General features: G+C 41.5%; 1 protein-coding gene across 6 annotated transcripts in view; it reads right to left on the bottom strand.

The window, feature by feature from the left end:
* Window positions 1–719: 719 nt before the first annotated feature.
* The window catches only part of anapc10 (anaphase promoting complex subunit 10), a 55,293-nt gene continuing 29,389 nt past the window's right edge, over window positions 720–26,623 (bottom strand). For all 6 annotated transcript variants that reach the window (XM_080199606.1, XM_080199573.1, XM_080199617.1 and 3 more), the window contains 2 exons: window positions 21,410–21,530; window positions 720–1,363 (listed from right to left, as the gene is read on the bottom strand). In XM_080199606.1, the coding sequence (XP_080055732.1) occupies window positions 1,133–1,363; window positions 21,410–21,530 (352 nt within the window). In that variant the 3' untranslated portion in view covers window positions 720–1,132. The remainder of the gene's footprint in view (window positions 1,364–21,409; window positions 21,531–26,623) is intronic.

Genomic DNA, 26,623 nt, shown 5'->3' with positions numbered 1-26,623 from the left:
GGATTGTTCCACTGTGCTACCCACAGCATGAGGGAAATGTTTCCAAGCTTTCCCTCCCAAAACGCCAGGTGATTTTTGTGATTCCAACTAGCTTATTTAGAACTCCCACTGACCCATAAGCAGTGCTTCTTGGTACTTTCTTCATGGATTCAACCCTTCTTGTCTAGAGCTAGGAAACTTGGCCGCAAATTGTTTAAAATTGAATGACTTAAAATGAAGGACTACAGTCTCATTATTATATTTAAATAACTATTCCGCTTCCTGAGAGTAAATTGAGTGCCTGCCCTTCATCCTGCCTCCATTAAAGCTGGAAGTCAGTGGTTTCACTTCCCAGTCCAGACTATTTGCATTTAACATCTGGCACAACACCAATGTATCAAATTCTGCTCAAATTGTTTGCTGTTACTGTCATTGTCAGACACTGAGATGTGACTTCTCTTTTTGTCAATATTTCAAGCAGGGAAAGAGTAGGAGGATCCAAATGCACGGATTATCACTGAATTGGATTTTATTCTGGTTACGTACAACAACTTTCCATTGCGAACTTCAATGGCAACTTAAGATAATGTAGAAAAGGTAATTAGAGCATCCAAATACAGATTTGTGGTTTGAAATTCATCCATGTGCTACATTTGACATAAGGTTTACTTGAGTGAGGGGATTCCGTCCATGGATAAATGCGAATTGCTAGCCACTTTTTTAGTATCATAAATTGGCAATTTTGTTCTGTGGGACTTTCGCAAAGATGTAGCATTTTAATTCAGTTAGCTTTCTGTTAACGTTTCTGGGAAGGGTGAGGGAAAAGTTCTCTGTGTACTGCTTTGCAACAAATTACAATTGATCTGGAAAACAAATGAGGGGACTTTATTTATTATAAGCTCTTTGGCAGGGTCCATGAGCTAAAAGTTAACCCCCTCAGGCCTGTCTTACCATCCTGTAGCTTCGATCTGGTAGAAAGGCAGGACATGTCAGGGTCATAGGTTTTTCCACAACAACTATGATGACCAAAGAGAATGGCTTGAGGCATCATTTTTATTTTGCCTCCAATGATTTTTACAACAATTAACAAAAAAATACCAAAATTATAGCTATTTTCAGAGTGCATCAAAACAACATTTGCCTTAATGTCCAGTCATCTAATGCAGCGATACATCATGAAATCTATGGTGGTACATCTCGGAAATTTGCCAATTGAGCTTTCTTCCACTGGAGTGTAGACTTTAATTTGTCTCATATGAGTGTCTCTTCCATTTTGATGATTGGCTAGTACAGCAATCTGTATCATAAACGTACGGATTGGCTTCTTGTTGACATCAGTGAGTGGAACATGAATCCATCCGCTGGGCTCCACCAGTTCCAGTTGCTGTAATTCAATTATGAAAGGGTATTAATATCATTGCCACCTTAGCGCAAGCAAGAAATCCAGTAGAATAACTGCAAGTTTTTCCAAAAAGTAAACAGGACAGATGTGCCACTAAAAAGCAAGCTTCAAACTACCCTTTTTTTAAAAATAGCAATTGTTAACAGTTCCAAATTCCTCCTTGAAATGTTGGCTGTTGGTCATCAGTCTCATCTGAAAATAAACTGGACAACTATACAAACTGATTTATTAAAAATACAGAAAACTAGCATTAATTTGCAAAGAGAATAACAGGACACACATACTACATGAGGAATTATGCAGCATCCTCCTCTGTTTCAGCCCCAAAAATGTTTGTCACTATTCTCTGCCTGCTCCACGAAGACATGGAAGCTGTGATCTTGACCAATGGATCCACCACAGAAGCAATTCACACTCAGACTGGGATCAAGTAAGGCTGTGTTACTGCACCAAACAGCTTCTCAATCTTCCTTGCTGCAATGCTCCATCCCTCCCTCAGCAAGCTCCCCCCTGGAGTGGGGCTAAACTACGAAAGAAAGCGGTAATCTATTCAACCTTCGTCACTTGCAGGCCAGATACAAGGTTGTCCCACCCTGTAATTGAACTACATTATGCAAACAATGCTTGCATTTGAACCGACATGGAGGCCAAGATCCAAGCCACCATCAACATGGAGGTGTACGAGAACATGGACCTTACATTAAACATCCGTAAGCACTTTACCAACCTGTCCCCACCATATAGTACTGTCCTTCAATTATCAATCTTCACAATGAGGCCTTGGACAACATATACCACTTTTCATACTGCTGATCCTACTGTCAACAAGGGCAGACATTGTTGATGAGGTTCAACACTGCCTTCAGAGTGCCAGCATATTCTTCCCATATGAGGAAAAAAATGTGTTTGAAGGCCTCGCACATGGTACCAATTTCATGGTCTACAGAGCACAGGTGACAGCACCCTCCTTTTTGGCTCAGAGATGTGGAATATGCACAACAGGCATCTCAAACCATGGAGCAATACCACCATATCCACCTCTGTGAGATCCTGCAAATGGGTGCACAAACATCAGTGTTCTCACTCAGGCCAACATCTAGAGCATTGAAACCTTGACCACAGTCAATCAGCTTCACTGGGTGAGCCTGACATGACACTTCCAAAATAAGCATTACTTGGAGCTTCAACATGGCAAACAAAATCCCCAGACAGGCAGAGGAAACACTTCAGAGAGACCTTTAAATCCTCCTTTTAAAAGTGCAACATCCCCACTGACACCTGGGAGATCCTGACCTGAGACTGCCAAAATCGAGGAAAAAGGATCTTGGAAGGAGCTGAACCACGAATTTCATTGCCAAGAGCAAGCTGAAGCCAAGCATCAATAGCAAAAAGAGTGTATGGTAATCTTGGGCACCCACATTCCTGCTTCTCCAACTACCATCCGTGCCCCTCTGAAACAAAGATTGTAGGTTGTGTATTTGACGCCCCAGTCTCCTGAGAACTTGCTTTTAGTGTGGAAGCAAGTCATTCTCAACTCAAAAGGAGCTGCCTAAGAAGGAATACAGAATTTTAGTAAAGGACATGTCCTTCAAGCTGTTAGCGTTTAACCAGACCTTCACCAGTCCCAATCAGCAAAATTATACAAGACTCAAAATGCTTTGCGCTATTACATATGGGCATTACACATAAATGTAATTTGTCGATCAAAAACAATAGAAACATACACCTGTTTTTAAATAAATTTGGCACAATTACAAAATAGGGAACATGTTTTCACTGTGTGCTTCTGGCACAGAACCTTGTTAGCAGGAAATTCATATCAGAAAATTAATGTCAATGAATTCCACCCATTTTGGGTTGTCTGAACCACTATGTGCTTCTATTACATCTTGTACATCGAAACAATTCAATTAATGTCTCATCAGCAGCACCTTGAACAGTACAGTCCTGCAGTACGTTATCAGCCTGGATTATGTGTTATCCCAGAATGGGGCTTGAACCAATAACCTTCTGAGGCAAGAATGTTACCACTGAGCTGTGTTAGCACTTTAATTAAGATGAAGCCAGCCAGCTCCCAACAACTCCATGCTCAAATATCAGGCTGGGATGTTTTTTTGGAGCAACTGGAGCTCTTGGGGATAAATGAAGTAAAGAAAATTATATGAATGTTGTGTATGGGGTAGGGGAGGAAAGAACAAAAGAAACAGTCAGAACACAAAAACTGCACACATCATAGAATGGAAATATTAAATGGAATTAAAAATTTTAATGTTGCTTTCTCAATATTCTAGTCCTTCCAACAAAAACAGGAAAGAAAAGTAAAAAATGTACACTGTGCTTTTTTGTTTAAGCGCCGAAGTATTGCTCGAGGAAAGCTAGGCAAATGATCAAACTGCCACCAAATGTAAAAAAAATGCAATGTTGAATTAAAGGGTAATTGTTTAACTTGGCTGTAAAATGCCCAAATAGACTTTCAACTATAATATTTCATCCATGCACTGTTTAGCTATAGAAAAGCCTTTCTGACAAACTTTGCTATATGGTTGATTATATGCACATATCATTCATTTTATAACTTTGAACCAGTTCATTGACCATTAATATAAAAGTAAAGTACATTAAACTGAATGTGAAACCTGCTTGTATATTGATGTATTGACTTAAAAGAATGCCCATTGACATTAAAGTGAGCATCTAAGTAAAATTTGTATTTTTAGCTAAAGATTAATATGTTTTTCATTCTGGAAAGTACATTACAGACAAACGTGTGTTTAGATGTATATAATTACATCATTTTCTAAGATAGTTGAGAATACCAGATTGGATTGAGCTCATACAATGGAGACAGCAGTAAAATTTTCCAAGTGGTTGAACACTTACTGAAACTGTAAAGAGTTAACAGCAATCTATTATGCATTTGCATAACCTGCCACCCACATCGCTGAAGAAACAGCTTTCAAACACATGCATTAATCTCAAAAACCACTAATTCCGTTAACATCCATTCACATTTTTACAACACTTCATTTAGTTTAAAATGAAAAAAAAAAATAGCTTTCAGTGTTCCTGCAATGAATCTACTATGTTGATGGATCAATTGTGAACTCAGCTGCTGTCTGGGATTCATGACTAAAAGCAGTTTGAAAACAAAAATGCTGAGTGCATTTTATTCTTTATATCACCACTTTTGTGAAACATCGGGTGATGTAAAAAAAAAACTTCTAGAAGTTCCCACAGTGTGTGGTACAGTATTCATTACTCTCAAATGCATCACAACATCGAGTCCATAGAAGTAAAGGTAGCTTTATTCTTTATTTCATTTTCATTTCTCTGAAGGGTCAGCTGAGCTGAGTTCAAAACATGAAGTGGAGTAGACTGGAAATTAATTTAAATAGAATATGCACTTTTAACAATCGTAAGAAGTCTCACAACACCAGGTTATAAGTCCAACAGGTTTATTTGGTAGCAAACACCACTAGCTTTTGGAGCGCTGCTCCTTCGTCAGTTAACTGGGAGTTCTGTTCACAAACAGGGCATATAAAGACACAAACGCAAGTTACAAAATAATGCTTGGAATGCAAGACTTTACAGGTAATCAAATCTTAAAAGGTACAGACAATGTGAGTGGAAAGAGTGTTAAGCACAGGTTAAAAAGAAGTGTATTGTTTCCAGACAGGACAGTTAGTGAGATTTTGCAAGCCCAAGCAAGATATGGGGGTTATAGTGTGACATGAACCCAAGATCCTGGTTGGGGCCATCCTCTTGTGTACAGAACTTGGCTATCAGTCTCTTCTCAGCAACTCTGCATTGTCGTGAATCATGAAGGCCGCCTTGGGGAACATTTACCCGAAGATCAGAGGCCGAATGTTTGTGACCACTGAAGTGTTCCCCAACAGGAGGAGAACATTCATGCCTGGTGATTGTCAAGCGGTGTTCATTCATCCATTGTTGTAGCATCCGTATGGTCTCCCCAGTGTACCTCACCTTGGGACATCCTTTCCTTCAGCGTATCAGATAGACAACGTTAGCCGAATTGCAAGAGTACGTACTGTGTACCTGATGGATGGTGTTCCCACGTGAGATGATGGCATCTGTGTCGATGATCCTGCACGTCTTGCAGAGGTTGCTGTGGCAAGGTTGTGTGGTGTCGTGGTCACTGTTCTCCTGAAGCCTGGGTAGTTTGCTGCGGACAATGGTCTGTTTGAGGTTGTGGGGTGTGGGGATGGTCTTGCTAAGATGTTCATCTTCAATGACATGTTGAAGGCTCCGGAGAAGATGTTGCAGCTTCTCCGCTCCGGGGAAGTACTGGACGACGAAGGGTACTCTGTCCGCCGTGTCCCGTTTGTCTTCTGAGGTCTGTTGGTTTTTCGCAGTGGCGCGTTGGAACTGTCAATCGATGAGTCAAGCGCCATATTCTGTTCTTATGAGGGCATCTTTCAGCATCTGGGAGGTGTCTGTTGCGACCCTCCTCATTTGAGCAGATCCCGTGTATATAGACGGTTTGTCCGTAGGGGATGGCTTCTTTAATGGCTTAGGGTGGAAGCTGCAGAAATGGAGCATTGTGAAGTTATCCGTTGGCTTGCGATACAGTGAAGTGTTGAGGTGACCGTCCTTGATGGAGATGCGTGCGTTCAAGAATGCAACTGATTCCGGAGGGTAGTTCATGGTGAGTCTGACGGTGGGATGGAACTTGTTGATGTCATCATATAGTTGTTTATGATTGTTCACCATGAATCCAAAGGAAGAAAATGTCATCGATGTATCTAGTGTATAGTATCAGTTGAAGGGTCTGTGCGGTGAAGAAGTCTTGTTTGAACCTGTGCATGAAGATTTTGGCATATTGAGATGCAAATTTGGTCCCCGTGTCTGGATGAAGAACTGGTTGTTGAAGGTGAAGACATTGTGGTCCAGGATGAAGCGGATGACTTGTAAAATTGCATCTGGAAACTGGCAATTGTCGGCGTTGAGTACTGAGGCAGTTGCAGCAATGTCATCATTGTGAGGGATGCCCACAATGGTTCAACTGCTCCATGTGTGCTGAGTTTCTGTAGGAAGTCCGCAGTGTTGCAACAAAAGCTGGGGGTTCTTTGTACAATGGGTTTCAGGATGCCCTCGACATAGCCAGGGACGTTCTCGCACAGGGTCCCATTGCCCGATATGATGGGATGACCGGGTATGTTTGCCTTGTGTAGCTTTGGGAGGCAGTAGAGACCTCCAACGCAGGGAGTATGTGGGATGAGAGCACGGGTGGTGCTCTGAAGGTCCGGGTCAAAGGTCTTGATCAGAGTGTTGAGTTGACGGGTGTGTTCTTTGGTCCGATCTGCGGGTAACCACGAATCAGAACCTTGTGATGGTAAAAGTTAACGGATATCTCAACTCATTTTCTACGTCAGCACCAAGACAAAACTATTACAAAATTATTTAAATTAAAACTACCATTGTGTTGGTTAGTTAAAAACACTAAATAAAAATTATACCCGATAGAAAGATTTTGGAAAAGGGCAGTCTTATATTGAAAGTTTATATATTAATTTAAACTTCACAACTAGTAATTAAACAGCTTGGTTAATGGGCCAGATTCTGCTCTAATAGGGCATCTAAAGAAATGCACCATTAGTTATACTTGCCCCTGCTTCATTTGGCTCAAAAACAAATTTGCACCACAACATTGTTGGAAATGAAAGTTGTCAATGGTGACGTGAAAGCCACAAAGCATCAGGGAACTGAATGAACAGGACAAGCAACCATGCATCATTAACCAACAAGATTTAAGAATTGAGAAAGAAAGAAAGAAATGACTGCCAATCAGCCACATCAGCACCAAATTTTAACTATTTAACATTAGACCTTCGTAGGAGTCACATGTGCTGTGGATAAAGGGGAACCCGTGGATAGTTAAGATTTCCAGAAGGCATTTGAAAGGTGCCACATCAAAGATTATTGTGGAAAACAAAAGCTCATGTATAGGGGGAATAACATATTGGCATTTATTGAAGATTGGCTAGCTAACAGGAAATAATGTTAGCATAAATGAATTTTTTTCTGGATGGCAAGATGTGTCAAGTGATATGTCACAGGAATCAGTGCTGGGGCTTCAACCTTTCACAATTCGTACAATTACTTGGATGAAGGGACTGAAGATGTGATTGCTAAATTTTGTGATGACACAAAGGTAGGTAAGAAGGCTTATATCTTTGCAGAAGCATACCAAAAGAATCAGTCTTGACTTCAAGGAGATTCAAATGCTTTACCAGCCCATCCCAGAACAAGATTTGGTCTATAGTTTATTTATTAGTCACAAGTAGGCTTACATTCACACTGTAATGAAGTTACTGTGAAAATCCCCTAGTCGCCACACTCTGGCACCTATTCAGCTACACCAAGGGAGAATTTAACATGGGCAATGCACCTAACCTGCACATCTTTGGACTGTGGGAGGAAACCCATGCAGACACAGGAAGAATGAACAAACTCCACACAGACAGTGACCCAAGCCAGGAATCAAATCCAGGTCCTGGTGCTGTAAGGCAGTAGTGCTAACCACTATGTCTCTTTCTCCATCAAGATCAATGGAGAAACCCTTCCAAACGCGGAACATTTCCCCTACTTAGAGGTCCACCTTTTATCTACGACTGGTATGAATGCAGAGATCCAATATTGTATCCAATCCTTGAGCACCGTTTTTGGATGCCAAGGTTGAGAGTCTTCGATGACCACGACATTCATGCTAACACCAAGATCCTTGTGTACAAGGCAGTCATCCTCCCAACTCTTCTTTATAACTCAGGAACTTGTACTACGTACAGATGCCACCTGAAAGTCTTGGACAGGTGCCATCAATACTGTCTGACAGATCCTCTGCATCAACTAGGAGGACAGGCTTACTAATATCAGCGTCCTTGAAGAAGCCAAGAGCACCAGCATCGAAGCCATGATTATCCAAAACCAGCATCAGTGGGATAGCCAAATGCTTAGGACATCAGAGTCCCAAATGCCAAAGCAAATCCTCCTCACTAAGCTCAAGGAAGACTCCAGAATAAGAGGAAGACAAAGGAAGTGCTCCAAAGACACCCGGAAGGCTTACCTCAAGAAATGCAACACAGATGTCAATGTCTGGCAGACTCTTGCTCAGAAGAGACTTACTTGGAGGAATCTCCTGATTAAAGGGACACAATTCTTCAAGGCCACCCGATGGTGAGAGGAGGCGTGGAAAAGAAGCAAGAGGAATACCAGAGATCGAGTCCATGGACCAATTCCACCTCCCGGGAACAACTGCCAAGTGTGCGGTTGATGTTGCGGCTCTAGGATTGGGCCATAAGCCATGGAAGGATCCACAGAATCCATAAATAAAAGCAAATTACTGCAGATGCTGGAATGTGAAATCCAAAAGAGAAAATACTGGAAAATCTCAGCAGGTCTAGCAACATTTGCAAGGAGAGAAAAGAGCTGGCATTGAATCCAGATAATCCTTTGTCAAAGCTTTGACAAAGAGTCATCTGGACTCAAAACATCAGCTCTTTTCTCTCCTTCTAGATGCTGCCAGATGTACTGGGATTTTCCAGCATTTCCTCTTTGAGGTCCACAGAATCCATGACCAGTAACATTGTTGACCTAAGAAATTCAATTGTATTTGTTACTGAGTGATCAAACAACAGCACAGGAACAGGCCCTTTGACCCACCAAGCCTGCGCCAATCATGTTGTCCTATCTATGTCTATGTTCACCCTGCCATGAGAGTTCATAGTGTCCAGAGTGCCAGTGTTGATGTGGAGGTCTGCTAGGGCAACACCCTTCCAATTATATACCATCTTGCCACCACCTCTGCTGGGTCTGGCCTGCCAATGATACAGAACATACCCAGGAATGGTGATGGTGATGTTTGGGGCATTATCTGTCAGGTATGATTCCGTTTGTATGATTACCTCAGGCTGTTGCTTGAGTAGCTCTCCCAATGTTGGCACAAGCCCTCAGACATTAACAAGAATGACTTTACAGGGTCAGCAGGGCTGAGCTTGTCATTGTCATTTCCTAGATCGATGCTGAGTGGTCTTTTTGTTTCATTCCTTTTTGTTTCATTTGTAGTAGCTGAATACAACTGAGGGCATTTATGAATCAATTACATTGCTGTGGGCCTAGAATCGCATGTAGGCCAGACCATGTAATGGCAGCAGGTTTCCTTCCCTAAAAAGCCATTAGTGAACCAGATGGATTTTTATGACAATTGACATTGTCATCATTAGACTTTTAATTCCAGATATTTTGTTGAGTTTTTAAATTCTACCATCTGCCGTGGTGGGATTTGAAACCCAGTCCTCAGAGCATTACCCTGGGTCTCTCGGTTACTATCAAGTGACAATACCACTACGCCACCACCTTCTGCTACATTGGCTTTTCACGTTTTTCATACCAAAACAAATCATTTTGCAATTCTCTACATTAAATTCCTTCTGCTAAATGTCTGTCCATTTCACCAGCATGTTTATGTCCTCTTTAAACTATCACAGGCCTCCTCACAGTCCATTATACTTCCAAAATTTGTGGCACCCTCAAATTAGAGAGGTAGTAGGCCAAGTACCAACCCCTGGAAAACATCACTGTTTACTGTCACAGTCCCTTTCATTTATTCTTTGATGGCTGTAGGTGTCACTGATAAGCCCAGATTTTGTGCCCACTCCCATTTGCCCTTGATCTAAGTGGCTTGCTTAGGCTATTTCAGAGGCCAGTTAAGTGTCAACTACATTACTGTGGTCTGGAATTGCACGTAGGGTAGGCCAGTTAAGGACAGCAGGACTCCTCCCCCAAAAAGGACATTAATGAATGAGACGGGTTTTTATGGCAACTGACACTGGCTTAATAGTTTTTATAACCGAGACAAGTTTTTAACTCCATATTATTAATTGAACTTCAAATTTCACCAGCTGCGTGGGCTTCAACTTTGCTGGCAAGTCTATTTTATGTTGCTTTTGCAAACTCCAATGGTGTAGCACCAACAACTCTCAAGAAGCTCAACACCATCTAGGACAAAGCAGCCACTTGACTGGCACCACATCCAACATCTGAAACATTCACTCCCCCTGCCACTGAGCCACAGTTGCAGAAGTATGTACCATCGATGCACTCCAATAACTCACTAAGCCTTCTCTGACAGTATCTTCCGAACCCATGAACTCTACCACCTAGAAGGACAAGGGTGCCAGACACATGGGTACACTACCATCTGCAAACTCCTCCAAGTCACATAGCATCCTGACATGGAACTATATCAATGCTTTTTGAGTGTTGCTGGATCAAAATCCTAGAACTTTCTTCCTAACACTATGTGGATGTACCAAACGACATGGATTGCAGCAGGTTCAGGAAGGTAGCTCGCCAGTTTTCAAGTTTGCTGATGACACCACCTTATTGGATCAGATCTCAAACAATGATGAGACGGAGTACAGAAAAGAGAATCTGGTGAACTGGTGTGACTACAATAATGTTTCCCTCAATGTCAATAAAATGGAGGAGACAGTCATAGACTTGAGGAAGCATAGTAGAGGACATGCCCCCTATCTACAAAAATAGAGACAAAATGGAAACGGTCAAGAGTTTCAGGTTTCTAGATGTCCAGATCACCAACGTGTTCTGGTCCCTCCATGCCATGCAATAGTTAAGAAAGCCCACCAATGCCTCTCCTTTCCTAGGAGACTAAAGAAATGTGATATGTCAGCTATGACTCTCATCAATTTATACAGATGCACTATAGAAAGCCTTCTTTCTGGTTGTATCACAGCTTACTATAGCTCCTGCTCTGCCTAAGACCTCAGAAAACTACAAAGAGTCATGAATGAAGTCCAGTCCATTACACAAATCAGCCCCCCATCATTGACTCTGTCTACACTTCCCGCTGCCTCAGAAAAGCAGCCAGCATAATTAAGGATGCCTAGCACCCCGGACATACTCTCTTCCACCTTCTTCCATTGGGAAAAAGATACAAAAGTCTGAGGACATGTACCAGTCAACTCAAGAACAGCTTCTTCCCTGCTGCCATCAGACTTTTGAATGGACCTACCTCATATTAAGTTGATCTTTCTCACACCGTAGCTATGGCTGTAGCACTACATTCTGCACTCTAATTTACTTCTCTACGAACGGTATGCTTTGTCTGCATAGCACACAAGAAACAATGCTTTTCATTGTAAACTAACACGTGGTAATAATAAATCAAATCAAATCAGTACCTTCTCAAGGGCATTTAAGAACAGGCAATAAATTCTGGCTTAGCTGGCAACGCGCACATCCCACGGATGAATAAATTAATAGAAACACCTTTTGGATGTTCCACAGCATCTACCGTATTACTCTTATCAGCCCTCTCTCATTTCAGATTGTTCTTTGTCCTATTCTATGGTTAATTTAAATATTATAATCCTATTATCACTATTCCCCAAATGTTTCCATGTGACATTTAAGCCACTGAGCTATCTCATTCTCCAGTACCAGCAATGCTTCCCTTCACTATTGGACTAAAAACTTAAGATCAAAAGAAGCAAAAGTGATGAGGAAAAATGTTTTCATAAAGTGAGTGGTTAAGGTCTAGTGAGTGTGGTAAATTCAACTAAAACACTCAAAGGTATTGTTATCTGAAAAGGTAGCATGCAGAGCTACAGGGAGAAGGAAGAGGAATAAGCACTAGGTGAACCAGCGAGATGGTGCAGACGCAGTGGACAAAATGCCTTCTTCTGCACAATTCTGAGATTCTATGATCAAGAAAATTCTCCTGAACGCTTCAGAAATTCTTCCCTCCCTTTGCCCTTTACATTACTATCCCACTATATTAGAATAAACCATCTCATTATCACCTCTCTAGTTTTGGCATCTAATTTTCCTGAAAATTTGTTCTTCCATATTCTTCCCACTGATTGGAACCTAAAATACACATCTGTCTCTACTGTTTCCTAACTCTAATCAAATAGATTCTGTCCTTGATCCTCCATGACATCCTTTCTAAACAAAGAACAACCCAGCACGGGAAACAGGCCCTTCGGCCCAACGAGCCCACGCTCTCTAACAATGCAATATTCTCCTTAATTAATATGTATCATTTCAGAACAAAATGGATCTGAAGCAGAGCTTCCATTCTTAAATCTGAACACTGATGTAAAAATGTACTCACGTGTCACAGAACATTGATGATATTCATATTTTAATTTTATTAATTTGATTACTAAATGTTGATTTTAGAAATTGCAAGGGATACCTTGCCTAAACCCAAATGTGGAACTGTCCACTTTGGCAAGAAAAATAAAAAAGCAGTGTACTTACTGCAGAATTGGAGGTATCTATATGTTCTAGTGCACGAATCCCAATGTTATATGCAGCGACAGTAAGTAATTAAGGAAGTTAATGGAATGCTATCCTTTATTACAAAAGGAATTGAATAAAAAGTAAGATGTTAAGTTTCAGTTATACAGGGCACTGGGAAGACCACATCTCAAACACAGTATATCCTTATTTCAGGAAGGATGTAATTCATTGGAGGTGATTCAAAGGGGGTTTACTTACCAATACCTGGAATGAGTGGGTTGTCTTATGATGAAAGGGTGGATAGGCTGAGCTTGCTTCCACTGGAATTCAGAAGAGTGAAGTGTGATTTGACTGAAGTATACAAGATTCTGAACAGTCTTGGCAAGACGGAGGAAGAACATGTCCCCTTGTGATTGAGTCCAGAACTGGGGGACACTGTTTTAAAATTAGGGGTCACCTTTATGGTATAGGAATGAGGTAAATTCTTTTCTTTCAGAGCATCGTGCGACTTTGGAACTCTGTCTCAGAAAGTGGTGCAAGTGGGGGAATTGAATATTTTTTAAAAAAGCGAAGGTAGATAGATTCTTGTTAGGCAAGATAATCAAAGGTCTTTTGGGGTAGATGGTGTAAGATGAGATAAATCCATCATTTTCTGTGCATTAACACAATAATGTGGAACATGGACAAAACTGACTAAAACATGGCCAAACTTAAAATTCTGTGTTTCAAAACACACGGACTTAAAAAGGTTGCAAATGAGCTATCGACAGACAAAGAGATACACAGCCCTTTCAAATCCATCTGGGAGTTGCTTCAGCTGGCAAAGAACAATGAATCATGACAATACTAGCCCACTAGATATGCAAAAATGAGCCCGGCTAGACCTGACTCGAAACTAAAGAACAAAACTACACAGAACAACATCTGTGGACAGCACACATTATAAACTCCAAGTTGTCTGTGAAATGCAACAGGTTTGGGCCCAGGTGGTGTCTTGCAAAATCATCTCAATGAGAAAGTGATCAACACCACCAGAGGACACTCGACTTTTAAGCAGTCTGGCTCACTTCTTCATGACTACAGCCAAAGACTCTTCTCTGGGACAGGAATAGAGGGTATGGTCCCCGGAAGGGTAGGGATTTTAGTTAAGTAGGGCAGCATGGTCGGTACAGGCTTGGAGCGCTAAAGGGCCTGTTTCTGTGCTGTAACTTTCTTTGTTCTGGCCTATTGCAACCAAGAAAAGCTGGCAACAAGGCCTGAAGATTGGACACCACAGAACCAACCAGAAGAAGAATCCTGCAAGTCCGCCACCAGAGGTTGCCCCCACCTGCACTGGAAAAAACCTCATCCATCAGGCCCATCCAACCAACCAATGAACCCCAGAATTGAAAGAAGACATCAACGACCAGACCCAACCAACTTTGACTGAACCGTAACTGTATCAAGATGACCCTGACTTTTTTTCCCCTAAAAGGCAATACTATTCCTTTGACCCCACGGATAGGTGAGTATAATCTCTAGCCCCCAGAAATCCCCAATTAGCAAAGTGTTGAAGAAGGGTGGTTGAGAATTGTGTAAAATTGTGCGAATCTGAAAACATATATTGTGTTGTTATAGTCCCTTCCTTCCATAGCATAGTAACTGATTATGTGTGCATGTTGACAGGTTTGGTTAGTGTCATTCTTTCCTAAATAAAATTTGGCCTTTCGTGTCATCCAATCGTCTCTCTCTTTTCATTCTGGTGAATCACAAAGCGAGAAAATAATTCCGGAGTCTAGAACCATAGGGGTTCTGGTGCTATGAAAACATTCACTCAAGTGGTTCATTGGACAGGCATAAACTGTGGCCCACTTTCTCTCTCTCCTGTGAAGTCATCCCAATGTGACACTTCTGTCATTTACACCACCTGTGGGACAAACTCACACATCCAAAAGTGGTAGCTGAGACCACCATGTGTGGAGTAAAAGAACCCCCCTACAAAGAGAATGTGGAACTCGAAACACAAACTGATCAGCCGATCAGCCATGATCTACTGAATGGTGGAGCAGGTTCAAGGGGCTGAATAATTTACTTCTACTCCTTGTTCTTATGTTCGTGATACGAGGTACTTTAGGTTGAGTGATTCGCTGTTTAGCAGTTTCAAGCAGATGTAGGCTTGCATTTTGGATATGATTAAAGCTGCCATTTTCTTAAAAAGAGAGTATTAAATGTATGATGGGAATTTGACATTGCATTCAAAAAATAAAATGCTCAGCCAAAACCACCTAGCTTTACAGCACTCAAAAGTCTAAAAAAGACACTTAACAAATCTCAAACTTTATAAATGATATATTTCAAATACCAAGGAATTCCTTTTATGTACTAGGAACAGGAGGTGTAGATCATATAGCTTGTCCAATCTGCTTAACCATTCAATGCGATCATAGCTGACCATCTGCCTATTTTCATGCCCATTCTCTATATCTCTCTCAAATCTTTTGGGGCAGCACAGTGGCAAGCATTGCTGCCTCACAGCATCAGGGACCCGGGAGCATCAATATTTAAAAAAATTTCTTACATGGGTTGTGGGTTTGATGGCAAGACCAGCATTTATCACCCAGTGGCTGGGACTCACTTAGTGCTAGGGGCAGGGATGGGACAGAGTTTATAAGGAACATCCAGGAGGGCTTCCTGAAACAGTATAAAGATAGTCCAACTAGGGTAGGGGCCATACTGGACCTGGTATTGGGCAATGAGCCCGGCCCAGTGGTCCTCATTTCAGTAGGGGAGCAGTTTGGGAATAGTGACCACAATTCAGTAAGCTTTAAAGGTACTGACGAATAAAGAAAAGTGTAGTCCTCAAGTTAAGGTGCTAAACTAGGGGAAGGCTAATTACAACAACATTAGACAGGAACTGAAGAATGTAGATTGGGGGCAGATGTTTGAGGGCAAAATCAATATCTGGCATGTGGGAGGCTTTTAAGTGCCAGTTGATAGGAATTCAGGACCAGCACATTCCTGTAAGGATGAAGGGTAAGTATGGCAAGTTTTGGATACCTTGGATAATGAGAGATATTATGAGCCTAGTCAAAGAGAAATAGAAGCATTTATCAAGGCTAAGAGGCTGGGAACCTACAAAGCAAGCGTGGAATATAAGGAAAGTAGAAAGAAACTTAAGCAAGGCATAAGGAGAGCTAAAAGGGGTCACGAAAAATCACTGGCCAGCAGGATTAAGGAAAACTCCAAGGCTTTCTTTACATATATAAAGAGCAACAGGGCAGCCAGGGAAAGGGTTGGCCCACTCAAGGGCACAAGATAGAATCTACGCAAGGAACCAGGAGGAAATGGGCATCAGTATTCATCATAGAGAAGGACTTGGTGGATGAATCTTGGAAAGGGTGTGTTTGAGATAGTTTGAGTCATGTTGAGATCAAAAAGGTGGTATTGGGGTTCTTGAGAAACATTAAGGTAGACAAGTCCCTAGGGCCTGATGGGATATACCACAAAATAAGGAGACAGGGAAGGGAGAAAATTGCTGGGGCCTTGAGACAAATCTTTGTATCTTCACTGGCTACCGGGGAGATTCTAGAGGATTGGAGAATAGACAATGTTGTTCCTTTGTTTAAAAAGGATAGTAAGAATAATCCAGGTAATTACACACCAGTGACCTTTACATCAGTGGTAGGAAAATTATTGGAGAGGATTCTTTGAGACAGGGTTTACTTCCACTTGGAAATAAGTGAATGTATTAGCAAGAGGCAACATGCTTTCATGAAGGGGAGTCATGTTTCACTAACGTGATCTAGTTTTGAGGAAGTGATGATAGCTGAAGGTCGGGCAATGGATGTCGTCATATGGACTTCAGTAAGGCCTTTGACAAGGTCCCTCATGGCAAACTGGTGCAGAAGGTAAAGTCGCATAGGATTAAAGGTGAGCTGGCAAGGTGGATACAGAACTGGTTTGGTCACAGAAGACAGAGGGTAGCAGTGGAAGGTGTGTTTCTGAATGGAGGGCTGTGACAAGTGGCGTTCCTCAGAGATCAGTGCTGGGACATTTGCTGTTTGTAAGGATCTGGAGGAAAATATAACTGGTTTGATTAGTAAGTTTGCAGATGATACATGGATTTGTGGATAGCCATGAGGACCATCAGAGGATACAGCAGGATATAGATTGGTTGGAGGCTTGGACGGAGAGATGGCAGATGGAGTTTAATCTGGACAAATTTGCCTAACACACTTAGGAAATATACAGTAATGGCAGAACCCTTAAGAGTATTGATAAGCAGAAGGATCTGGGTGTACAGGTACACTGATCACTAAAAATGGCAACGCAGGTGGAGAACAAAGAACAAAGAAAATTACAGCACAGGAGCAGGCCCTTCTGCCCTCCAAGCCTGCACTGACCATGCTGCATGACTTAACTAAACCCCCTACCCTTCCGGGAACCATATCCCTCTATTCCCATTTCATTCATATACTTGTTAAGATGCCCCTTAAAAGTCACTATCGTATCCGCTTCCACTTTCTCCCCGACAATGAGCTCCAGGCATCCACCACTCTGTAAAAAATCTGCCTCGTCCATCTCTTTTAAACCTTGCCCATCGCACCTAAATCTATGTCCCCTAGTAATTGACTCTTCCACCCTGGGAAAAAGCTTTTGGCTATCCACTCTGTCCATGCCTCTCAATCTTGCAGACTTCTATCAGGTCTCCCCTCAACCTCCGTCGCTCCAATGAGAAAAAAAAACAAGTTTCTCCAACCTCTCCTCATAGCTAATGCCCTCCATACCAGACAACATACTGGTAAATCTTTTCTGTACCCTCTCCAAAACGTCCACATCCTTCTGGTAATGTGGCGACCAAAATTGAACACTATATTCCAAGTGCAAAGGTAGTCAAGAAGGCATACGGCATGCTTGCCTTCGTTAGCCAGAGCACGGAATTAAAAAATTGGCACGTCACGTTGCAGCTTTATAGAATCTTAGTTCGGCCGTTCTTGGAATATAGTGTTCAATTCTGGTCGCCACACTACCAGGAAGACGTGGAGGCTTTGGAGTGAATACAGAAAAGATTTACCAGGATGTTGCCAGGTATGGAGGGCATTAGCTATGAGGAAAAGTTGGAGAAACTTGGCTTGTTCTCACTGAAATGACAGAGGTTGAGGGGCGACCTGATAGAAGTCTACAAGATTATGAGAGGCATGGACAGAGCGGATAGTCAGAAGCTTTATCCCAGGGCAGAAGAGTCAATTACTAGGGAGCATAGGTTTAAGCTGCGATGGGCAAGATTTAAAGGAGATCTAAGAGGCAAGTTTTTGTTTTACACACAGAGGGTGATGGATGCCTGGGATTCGCTGCTGGGGGAAGTGGTGGAAGCAGATATGATAGTGACTTTTAAGTGGCATCTGGACAAATACATGAATAGGATGGGAATAGAGGGATATGGTCCCTAGAAGGATAGGGGTTCAGTTCAGCAGCATGGTCGGTGCAAGCTTGGAAAGCCGAAGGGTCTGTTCCTGTGCTATAATTTTCTTTGTTCTTTATCTCCACTTGCCTTGACTGCTAGGCCAATTTTTCAGAAAGAAATTCAGAGTTAACCACATTGCTGTGGTCTTACAGTCACATGTAGTCCAGACCAGGTAAGGATGGCAGATTTCCTTCCCAAAAGGACATTACTGAACCAGATGATTTTTATGACAATCAATGATAGTTTCATGGTCACCATTGACACCTAATTTATATTCCATGTTTTATTAATTGAATTTAAATTGAATTTGCCATGGCAAAATTTGAACTCATGTTCCCACAGCATTAGCCTGGTCCTCTGGGTTACTCATTCAGTGGCATTACCACCAGTCCACCATCTCCCCAAAATTGTTTCATGCCTTTTAAAACATACTCCTTTTTTCTATTCTTACTTCCAAAGTGAATAACCTCACACTTCCCCACATTATATTCTAGCTGCCACTTTGTTGCCCATTCGCTTAAACACATATATCTTTGCAGCTCTTTGTGTCCTTCTCATACCTTACGCTCCCATCTAGTCATTTAATCCCATCTAAAGATTCCCCACCATAAATGTGTTAGTTATACCCAGTGAAATTAATACTTTTCTGGTAGAGTGGTGAAAGAGGAATTTTGAAGAGCAGTATGATAGTATTGAAAGGTAGTTCAGGCTACATGACTAAAGAAATTCCACATGCTTTCTTCTGTCTGTTTGGAGACCTGGATTATGTCAATTATACGTACATCAGTAGGCCTGAGGTTTAATAATGACCATATCCAGCATCACTACATCCTCCCTACTAAAAGCAAAACAGCTCTTAAATGAAGAATTTTATTTTATATTTTGTGAAATATAGTTAAAAACCTCTGTAGGACAGTGACACCTAGTGGATGAAGACAAAATTCATGTATATTAATTTATAAGGATACTGTCACTTTGTTATATTACTAATTTTAATTATAGTTACACTAAACATATTGTTGTACACTGAAAAATTATAATAAACAATTGCTACTCTTCTGTGGCATTCTTCACTGCACTGTTACCTGGGGAGTAGAAGTAAAGTCACCATAATCCCAGATGACCAAAGGCTGCTCTCCTGTTTGAGTCGGAACCCTAGATATCACTCCTCCCATATAAAGATATGTTTTTTTTCCAATAAGACGACTATTTAGAGTACCAATTCCTAAAGTGGGTAATATTTTCAGGATCAGTGTTAAAGGGGCCATAGGAGGGTGACCTGGCCAGGAGTTTTGACGGGGCCATGTAGCTGGTGAATGTATTTGTGAGCATGTGCTACTTCCTAATTCCTAAAATATGTATAGATATAGCTAGAAAATAATTGTTCATATTTCATTTCTGTGTTTGCACTTATAATGCAACAAAAAGAAAGGACTATTGACATTTTGAGAATGCTTGGGATTCTCTGACGCATTTGGGAGATCACTAGGGATTCCACAACTCAAAGTTTGGGAAAACCTGTACTAATCAATGACCTGTGCATAAATGCACAAGGTATGTAAAGGGCTGATGTTTGGAGGTGAGGCACAGTCCTGCTGTAGGTGGACAGAACACTCACACATCCTTAGACAAGGCAAGAGGCAGGAATGTACTGGTTAGGATAAGTATAGATCCAATAGCACTCAAGTAATTTAGCAACCAGAACAAAGCAGTTTGCTTGATAGGCGCCATATACATGACCCCAAACATTCCCTCCCTCCATTAACGGCACACAGGAGCTGCAGTGCTACTAGATGCATTGCAGCAATTCACCAGGACTTCTTCGACAGAACTTTCCCAACCCATGACTTACAGAGCCTAGAAGTGCAAGGGCACTGGGAACATGGAACACAATCAACTTGAGCTCCCCTCAAGTCACATGTCATCCTGACTTGGAAATACATTATTGCTCCTTCCTCATTGCCGAGTCAAAATCCTGGAACTGTCTTCCTAACACCACTGCAGGTGAATTTACACGTTGGGGGATTGCAATGATTAAAGACAGTGGCTCATTACTACCTTCAACAGCAATTAGGTATGAACAATAAATTTTTGACAACAATGCTCATATCTCATGAAAGAATGAAAAACACGACACTAGGATAATTTTGAAAGTGAACAGCACACAAAACTATTAATTATTTATATTAGAACATAGCATTAAGATTTTTTGGCATCATTAATTCTTGTGCAGTCTCTGCATCGTGCCCTTTAAAGCACCTCTCACTTGATTGGCAAATATTACAATAAATGAAAAATATTTAAAAATCCTTGTGACTTTCAAAATATATAGTGCTGTAATGTGTTGCACATAGTTAGAATGCTAACAAGGTAACTACTGATATGCAACATGTACTATTGCCTCATTAGTGGTAATTCCAAAATCCTCAACGTCAACAAAACAAAAGAGATATTCGTTGGCTTCAGGAAGCATAAAGGAGAACATGCCCCTGTCTACATCAACGGAGATGAAGTAGAAAGGATCAAGAGTTTCAAGTTTTTAGGTGTCCAGATCACCAACCACCTGTCCTGGTCCTCTCATGCCGACATTATAGTTAAGAAAACCCACCAATCCTTCTACTTTCTTGCAAGCTAGGGAAATTTGGCACGTCATCTACTTTTACAGATGCACTGTAGAAAGCATTCTTCCTGATTGAATTACAGTTTGGTATCCCTCCTTTCTGCCCAAGACCGCAAGAAGCTACAAAGGTCATGAATGAAGTCCAGTCCATCACGCAAACCAGCCTCCCATCCACTGACTCTGTCGACACTTCCTGCTGCCTCGGCAAAGCAGCTAGCATAATTAAGGATCCCAGTCATCCCAGACATACTCTGATCTGCCTTCTTCCATCAAGAAAAAGATACAAAGAGATCATGAACCAACTGATTCAAGAACAGCTTCATCCCTGCTGCCATCAGACTTTTGAATGGACCTACCTCGCACTAAGTTGATCTTTGCCTGCACCCTAGCTATGACGGTAACATTACATTCTGCACTCTCTCCTTTCTGTCTTTATGAACGATATACTTTATCTGTGTAGCATGCAAGAAATGTTACTTTTCATTGTATACTGGTACATGTGACAATAATAAATCAAATCAAAAAGCTTGAGAAAAAAGTTCCACAAGATCCTACGGTAAGCACCTATGCAATCCATGAAACCAAAGGGTTTGATATCACTGGTGCAGGAGTTCTATAATAAGGGAAAACCTTTATTATTAAGGCAACTGTTATGAAGAAAGAGATGGCAAAATCATACCCTCATTTCTTTAAGGTCATGAAAGTTGTTTCCCACTCTGACAGAGACCTTGCTTGGAGTGTAGCTTTCATCAGATTTGTAGTCTGCATAAATACATAAGGTTTTCACAGTTGTTTTCCGTCTATAAAAGCAAACAAGTTAATCATAGTAACTGAGGCATCAAAAATACATGGCATAGTGGTCAGATGCACATGGTGAGAACAACTGCACTTTGAGAAAAAAAAATCAACTCTTCACAGATGTAAACTGAAACCTATTAAAATAAAAATACATGTACCATAACTTCCATGTGCAAATTTCTACAGTGTGGGCTATTAGAGTAATTGAATGTGTGGGGCCGAGGCTAATCTGAAGCCTGTCCTCAATCAAACAACCACACACTTGTACTTCCCACCAGGATTTTGAGAAAGTAATCCAGAGTAGAAGCCTGGCCAAATCCACATCCCCACCACATCAACCACTATGCACCCCTTCCCCACCCGCCACACAACTTCCACCCTCTTAACCCAAGGCAGAGTAGACAACTGCAGCATACCTAATGCCATTTTGAATGGAGTCAGTGAATTCAGCACATACTGGAGAAATATTTGGTATAATTTCGCCAGGTAGCACTGCCCTTTAAGATATTAAGCCAACCTTATATTTGCTTTTAATTGCCCTTTCATGTGTTCAGGCATTTTATTTCACTCGTTTAGATACAAATTCTCCTCTCTCTCACCTTCTAATCAAAAAAAGAAAGAGGGATATGCGGAACAGGTGAAGAGGTGGATTTGAGACCAGGGAGAAAACAGCCATAGTCTAATTGAATAAGGGAGCAGGCTTGAAGAGCGGAATTATCTACTTCTGCTCCTAATTCCTATGTTCCTTCACATGGTCCATCTCCGACATTTATGGTTTCAAATCACACTGGAATATAATTCAAGATTTCTGCACCCAAACATCCAATCAAATAAACCCCAATTTATGGCACATTCCCCTTGTCTGACTTTCTTCAAAAGAAAGAATCCTTACACTAGCTATAATTGAATGAAGTAATGTATGTGAAGATTACCATTTGGGGGACTATGTATTTATGGCATGGAAATAGATTTGAAACAATTAGAAGCATTATTGCTGTGCTGTAAAGTTTTAGAAACTGGGTGGTCTGCAGCAATTTCCTGTACCCAATGCATTGCAAAACCAGACACAAGTAATGATTGATATTACTAACTTTGAGTTCCTTAACTAGCAGCCAATCATGGAAAACTTTCATAATGTAAACTGATACTTCGAAAGCTGCCAAAACATACACGTTGCAACTGCATTGCTACATAGGAAAATTAGACTATATCAAAGTTAGTAGTACTTTACACTGAATAGTCACATAATCTTTACAGTGCAAAAGGGGGCTAGTCAACCCATTGAGTCTGCACTGGTTCTTTGAAAGAGCATTCTACCTTGTCCCACTCTCCTGCCTTAATTCCGTTATCTTGCACATTATTGTTCCAATCAGCGTTCTTTTAAAGTTTAAGCTTTCTGTATGTAGTTCTCCCCACCTGAATGTTGCTAGTGCTTATGAGCATATCTTATTCCGCAAAAAAAAATGTAAAATGCAAAAAAGGTCAGGTTAAGTCACAACTAGAATACTGCATTGAGTTCTGGTCACCACACCTTAGGGTTCAGAGGGGATTTACCAGAATAGTTCCAGGAATGAGTGATTTTAGTCAGAGTTAAATTAAAGAATCTGGGATTTACTCTCTAAACCAAAAGAAGAGTAACAAGAGATTTGATATCTATGAATAAGGATCAGGAATAGATCATTCAGTCCCTTGAGTCTGCTCTGTGATTAATAAGATCAAAGCTGACCTGATGGTTACCTCAATTTTGAATCCCACCTAACCCCAATAACTTACCACCCTCTTGCTGATCTCTGCCTTAAAAATATTAAAAGGCTCTCTTTCTGAAAAGATAGTGGAAGCAGTGTTCCAAAGACTCATGGCCCTCAGAGAAAAATGGGCACCACAAGGTTATGACTGGTTTAGATGAGGGAGATAAAGAAAAGTTGTTCTTATCAGCTGATGGAACAATGACTAGAAGGCACGAAATTAAGGTTCTGAACAAGAGGTGTGGGTGGAACATGATAATGACCTTTTAAATACGGTGAGTGGCAATGATATGGATGGAACTCACTCCCCATGAGGGTGATGAAACTGGAGGATAATTAATCAATTCAAATACAAATCGGATGAGCATTTGAGGGAAGCCTGGAGGGTTACAGGCGTAGACATGTGGAACAGGAATGACTGAATTGCTCTACAGAGAGCTGGCATGAACTGGATAGTCAGTCAAATGGCCTCCTCCATGCTGTAATGATCTATGACTAGATAGTGTCTCAGTGAAAACAGAATTATTTTTCTTGCAAGTTAATGCGAGCTTGTTAGAACAGTGCAGTAAGTCAGTGACAGAGAAATTCTAGTGGACACGGAGTAAGTTGATGTTGAACCAACGGCACCGCAAAACAGCCTGAAGGCAAGATCTAAGAATAGAGCACCATCTCAAATGGCTAACAGCAGTCACGAATGGGCGTGCCACTGCCCAAGCTACAGAGTGGCAGGGAGCAAAGAGGGCTGGTGTCCCACATAGCAAGAAGGTCAAACAGACTCAGCTGCAGGTAATCCCCTTGGGTGCAGCCATATTCCACTGGGCAGAGATGTTGAGGCCCTCATGTCACCAACAAGCTTTCTGTTGGATCATCAGAGGCTAATATGTTGTTAGATGTGCCTGGTGCTCTCCTGCAGTCCACATTGAACCAGGGTTGATTCCCCCAACTTGACAGTTCTGGATTTCAGATCATGGTCGAATACGTGATGTGAAGATGCTGGTGTTGAACTGGGGTTTTGATTTGATTTATTATTGTCACATGTATTAACATACAATATTGTTTCTTGTGTGCTATACAGACAAAACATACTGTTCATAGAAAAGGAAACGAAAGAGTGCAGAATGTAGCGTTACAGTCATAGCTAGGGTGTAGAGAAAGAACTTAATGTGAGGCAAGTCCATTCAAAAGTCTGACAGCAGCAGGGAAGAAGCTGTTCTTGAGTTGGTTGGTACGTGACCTCAGACTTTTGTATCTTTTTCCCAAAGGAAGGTGGAAAAGAGAATGTCCGTGGTGCGTGGTTTCCCTAATTATGCTGACTGCTTTGCTGAGGCAGTGGGAAGTGTAGACAGGGTCAATGGATGGGAGGCTGGTTTGGGCTACATTGGATTGGGCTGCATTCATGACCTTTTGTAGCTCCTTGCAGTCTTGGGCAGAGCAGGAGCCATATCAAGCTGTGATTCAACTAGAAAGAATGCTTTCTATGATGCATCTGTAAAAGTTGGAGAGAGTTGTAGCTGACATGCCAACTTTCCTTAGTCTTCTGAGAAAGAGCTGGTGGGCTTTCTTAACTATAGTGTTGGCATGGTGGGACCAAGACTGCTTGTTGGTGATCTGGACACCTAAAAACTCAACCCTTTCTACTTCGTCCCCGTTCTCCTTTATGCTTCCTGAAATCAATGACAATCTCCTTCGTTTTGTTGACATTGAGGGAGAGATTATTGTTGCCACACCAGTTCACCAGATTCTCTATCTCATTCCTGTACTCTGCCGCGTCATTGGGGTGAGCACAGTAAGAAGTCTCACAACACCAGGTTAAAGTCCAACAGGTTTATTTGCTTTCACAAGTTTTTGGAGCAGTTCCTTCATCAGGTGAGTGGAGAGTTGATTCACAAACATGGCACATATAGACAAAGGCACAATTGCAAGATAATGGTTGCAATGTGAGTCTTAACACATAATCAAGTCTCTACAGGCACATACAATGCTAATGGTTGAATACAATTCAGCTATTGCTGATGGCCCACAGCCTGTGTGGAAGTTAGGGTTTGAATCGCTAGATCTATTCAGAATCTATCCCATATAGAGTTATGGTAATGGCACACAACACCACGGATAGTATCCCCACTGTAAAGATAGAACTTTGTCACCACAAAGACAGTTAAGTGGTCACTTTTACCAGTACTAATGTGGACAAATGCATCTACGATAAGTAGGCAAATGATAGTGAGGCCAAGTAGGTTTTTCCCTTATGTTGGTTCCCTCACTACCTGCCACAGCCCCAGTCTACAGATAAGTCTTCAGGACTCAGCCAGTAACTGTGTTGCCAAACACTCTTATTGGTAGAATTGAAATCTCCAACCCAGAGTACATTCTTTGTCCATGCTACCCTCACTGCTTCTACCAAGTGATGTTCAACATGGTCAAGTATAGATTCATCAGCTGAAAGGGGGCAGTAAGTGAAATCAGCAAGTGAAATTGTTGATGTTTGACCTGGTAATATATGATACCACACCAGGATCTTGAAAGTTATAGTTGCTTGATGTCACTGGGGAGATGGAGTTAAGAAACAGTGCTGGAGGAGAAGTGGGCATTGCTGAATTTCCAGAATTGCCATTGTCTATGTTGAGGAGGCTGCTGGCAGCAGAGACCACATTTTCAATGCACATAGCTGGCAATGGGATAATTCAGATACGTACTTGTAGAATTTCTCGCTCTGATGAAAGGCAAGTTAAAATGGTTTGTCCTTAAGGCTGAGAGCCATTCAAGTGATACAATGATAAATTAGCTTGGCTCTCGTATTAACTTACCCATCACCACAATACCCAAGATGGCCTTGGCAACTTTCCTCTAATACCTGGACACTCCTTCATCTTTTTAAAAAATTAATTCATAGTTGTGGGCATCACTAGCCAGGCCAGCATTTATTGCCCATCCCTAATATCCCTCTAGAAGGCAGCAGTGAACTGCCTTCTTGAATCACTGCAGTCCATGTGGTGTAGGTACACTCACAGTGCTGTTAAGGAGCAAAATCCAGGATTTTGTCCCAGTGATAGTGAAGGAACTGCAATATATTTCTAAATCAGGATAGTGAATGGCTTAGAGGGAAACTTCCAGATGGTGGTGTTCCCTGGGCCTGCTGTCCTTGTACTTCTAGATGGTAGCATTTCTTCTGAGGAAGAGCAATGTTCCAAGTCCACCCGTTCATCCAACATCAGACCTCTTTGCATCATTATGCTTAGTAGCACACAGCAGATGACTGGAATGTAATTTACCCTGGTTGGCCCAACTGACTAATTAAGGCAGCGGGAACAAGTCTTCAAGGTGGTCTACTCAATGCTATGTGTTAATAGATG

This window comes from Carcharhinus amblyrhynchos, chromosome 1, assembly GCF_965287045.1.
Source record: "Carcharhinus amblyrhynchos chromosome 1, sCarAmb.v2.hapA, whole genome shotgun sequence".
In the NCBI taxonomy this organism is placed as follows: Eukaryota; Metazoa; Chordata; class Chondrichthyes; order Carcharhiniformes; family Carcharhinidae; genus Carcharhinus; species Carcharhinus amblyrhynchos.
This window is presented reverse-complemented; position numbering and strand designations above follow the sequence as displayed.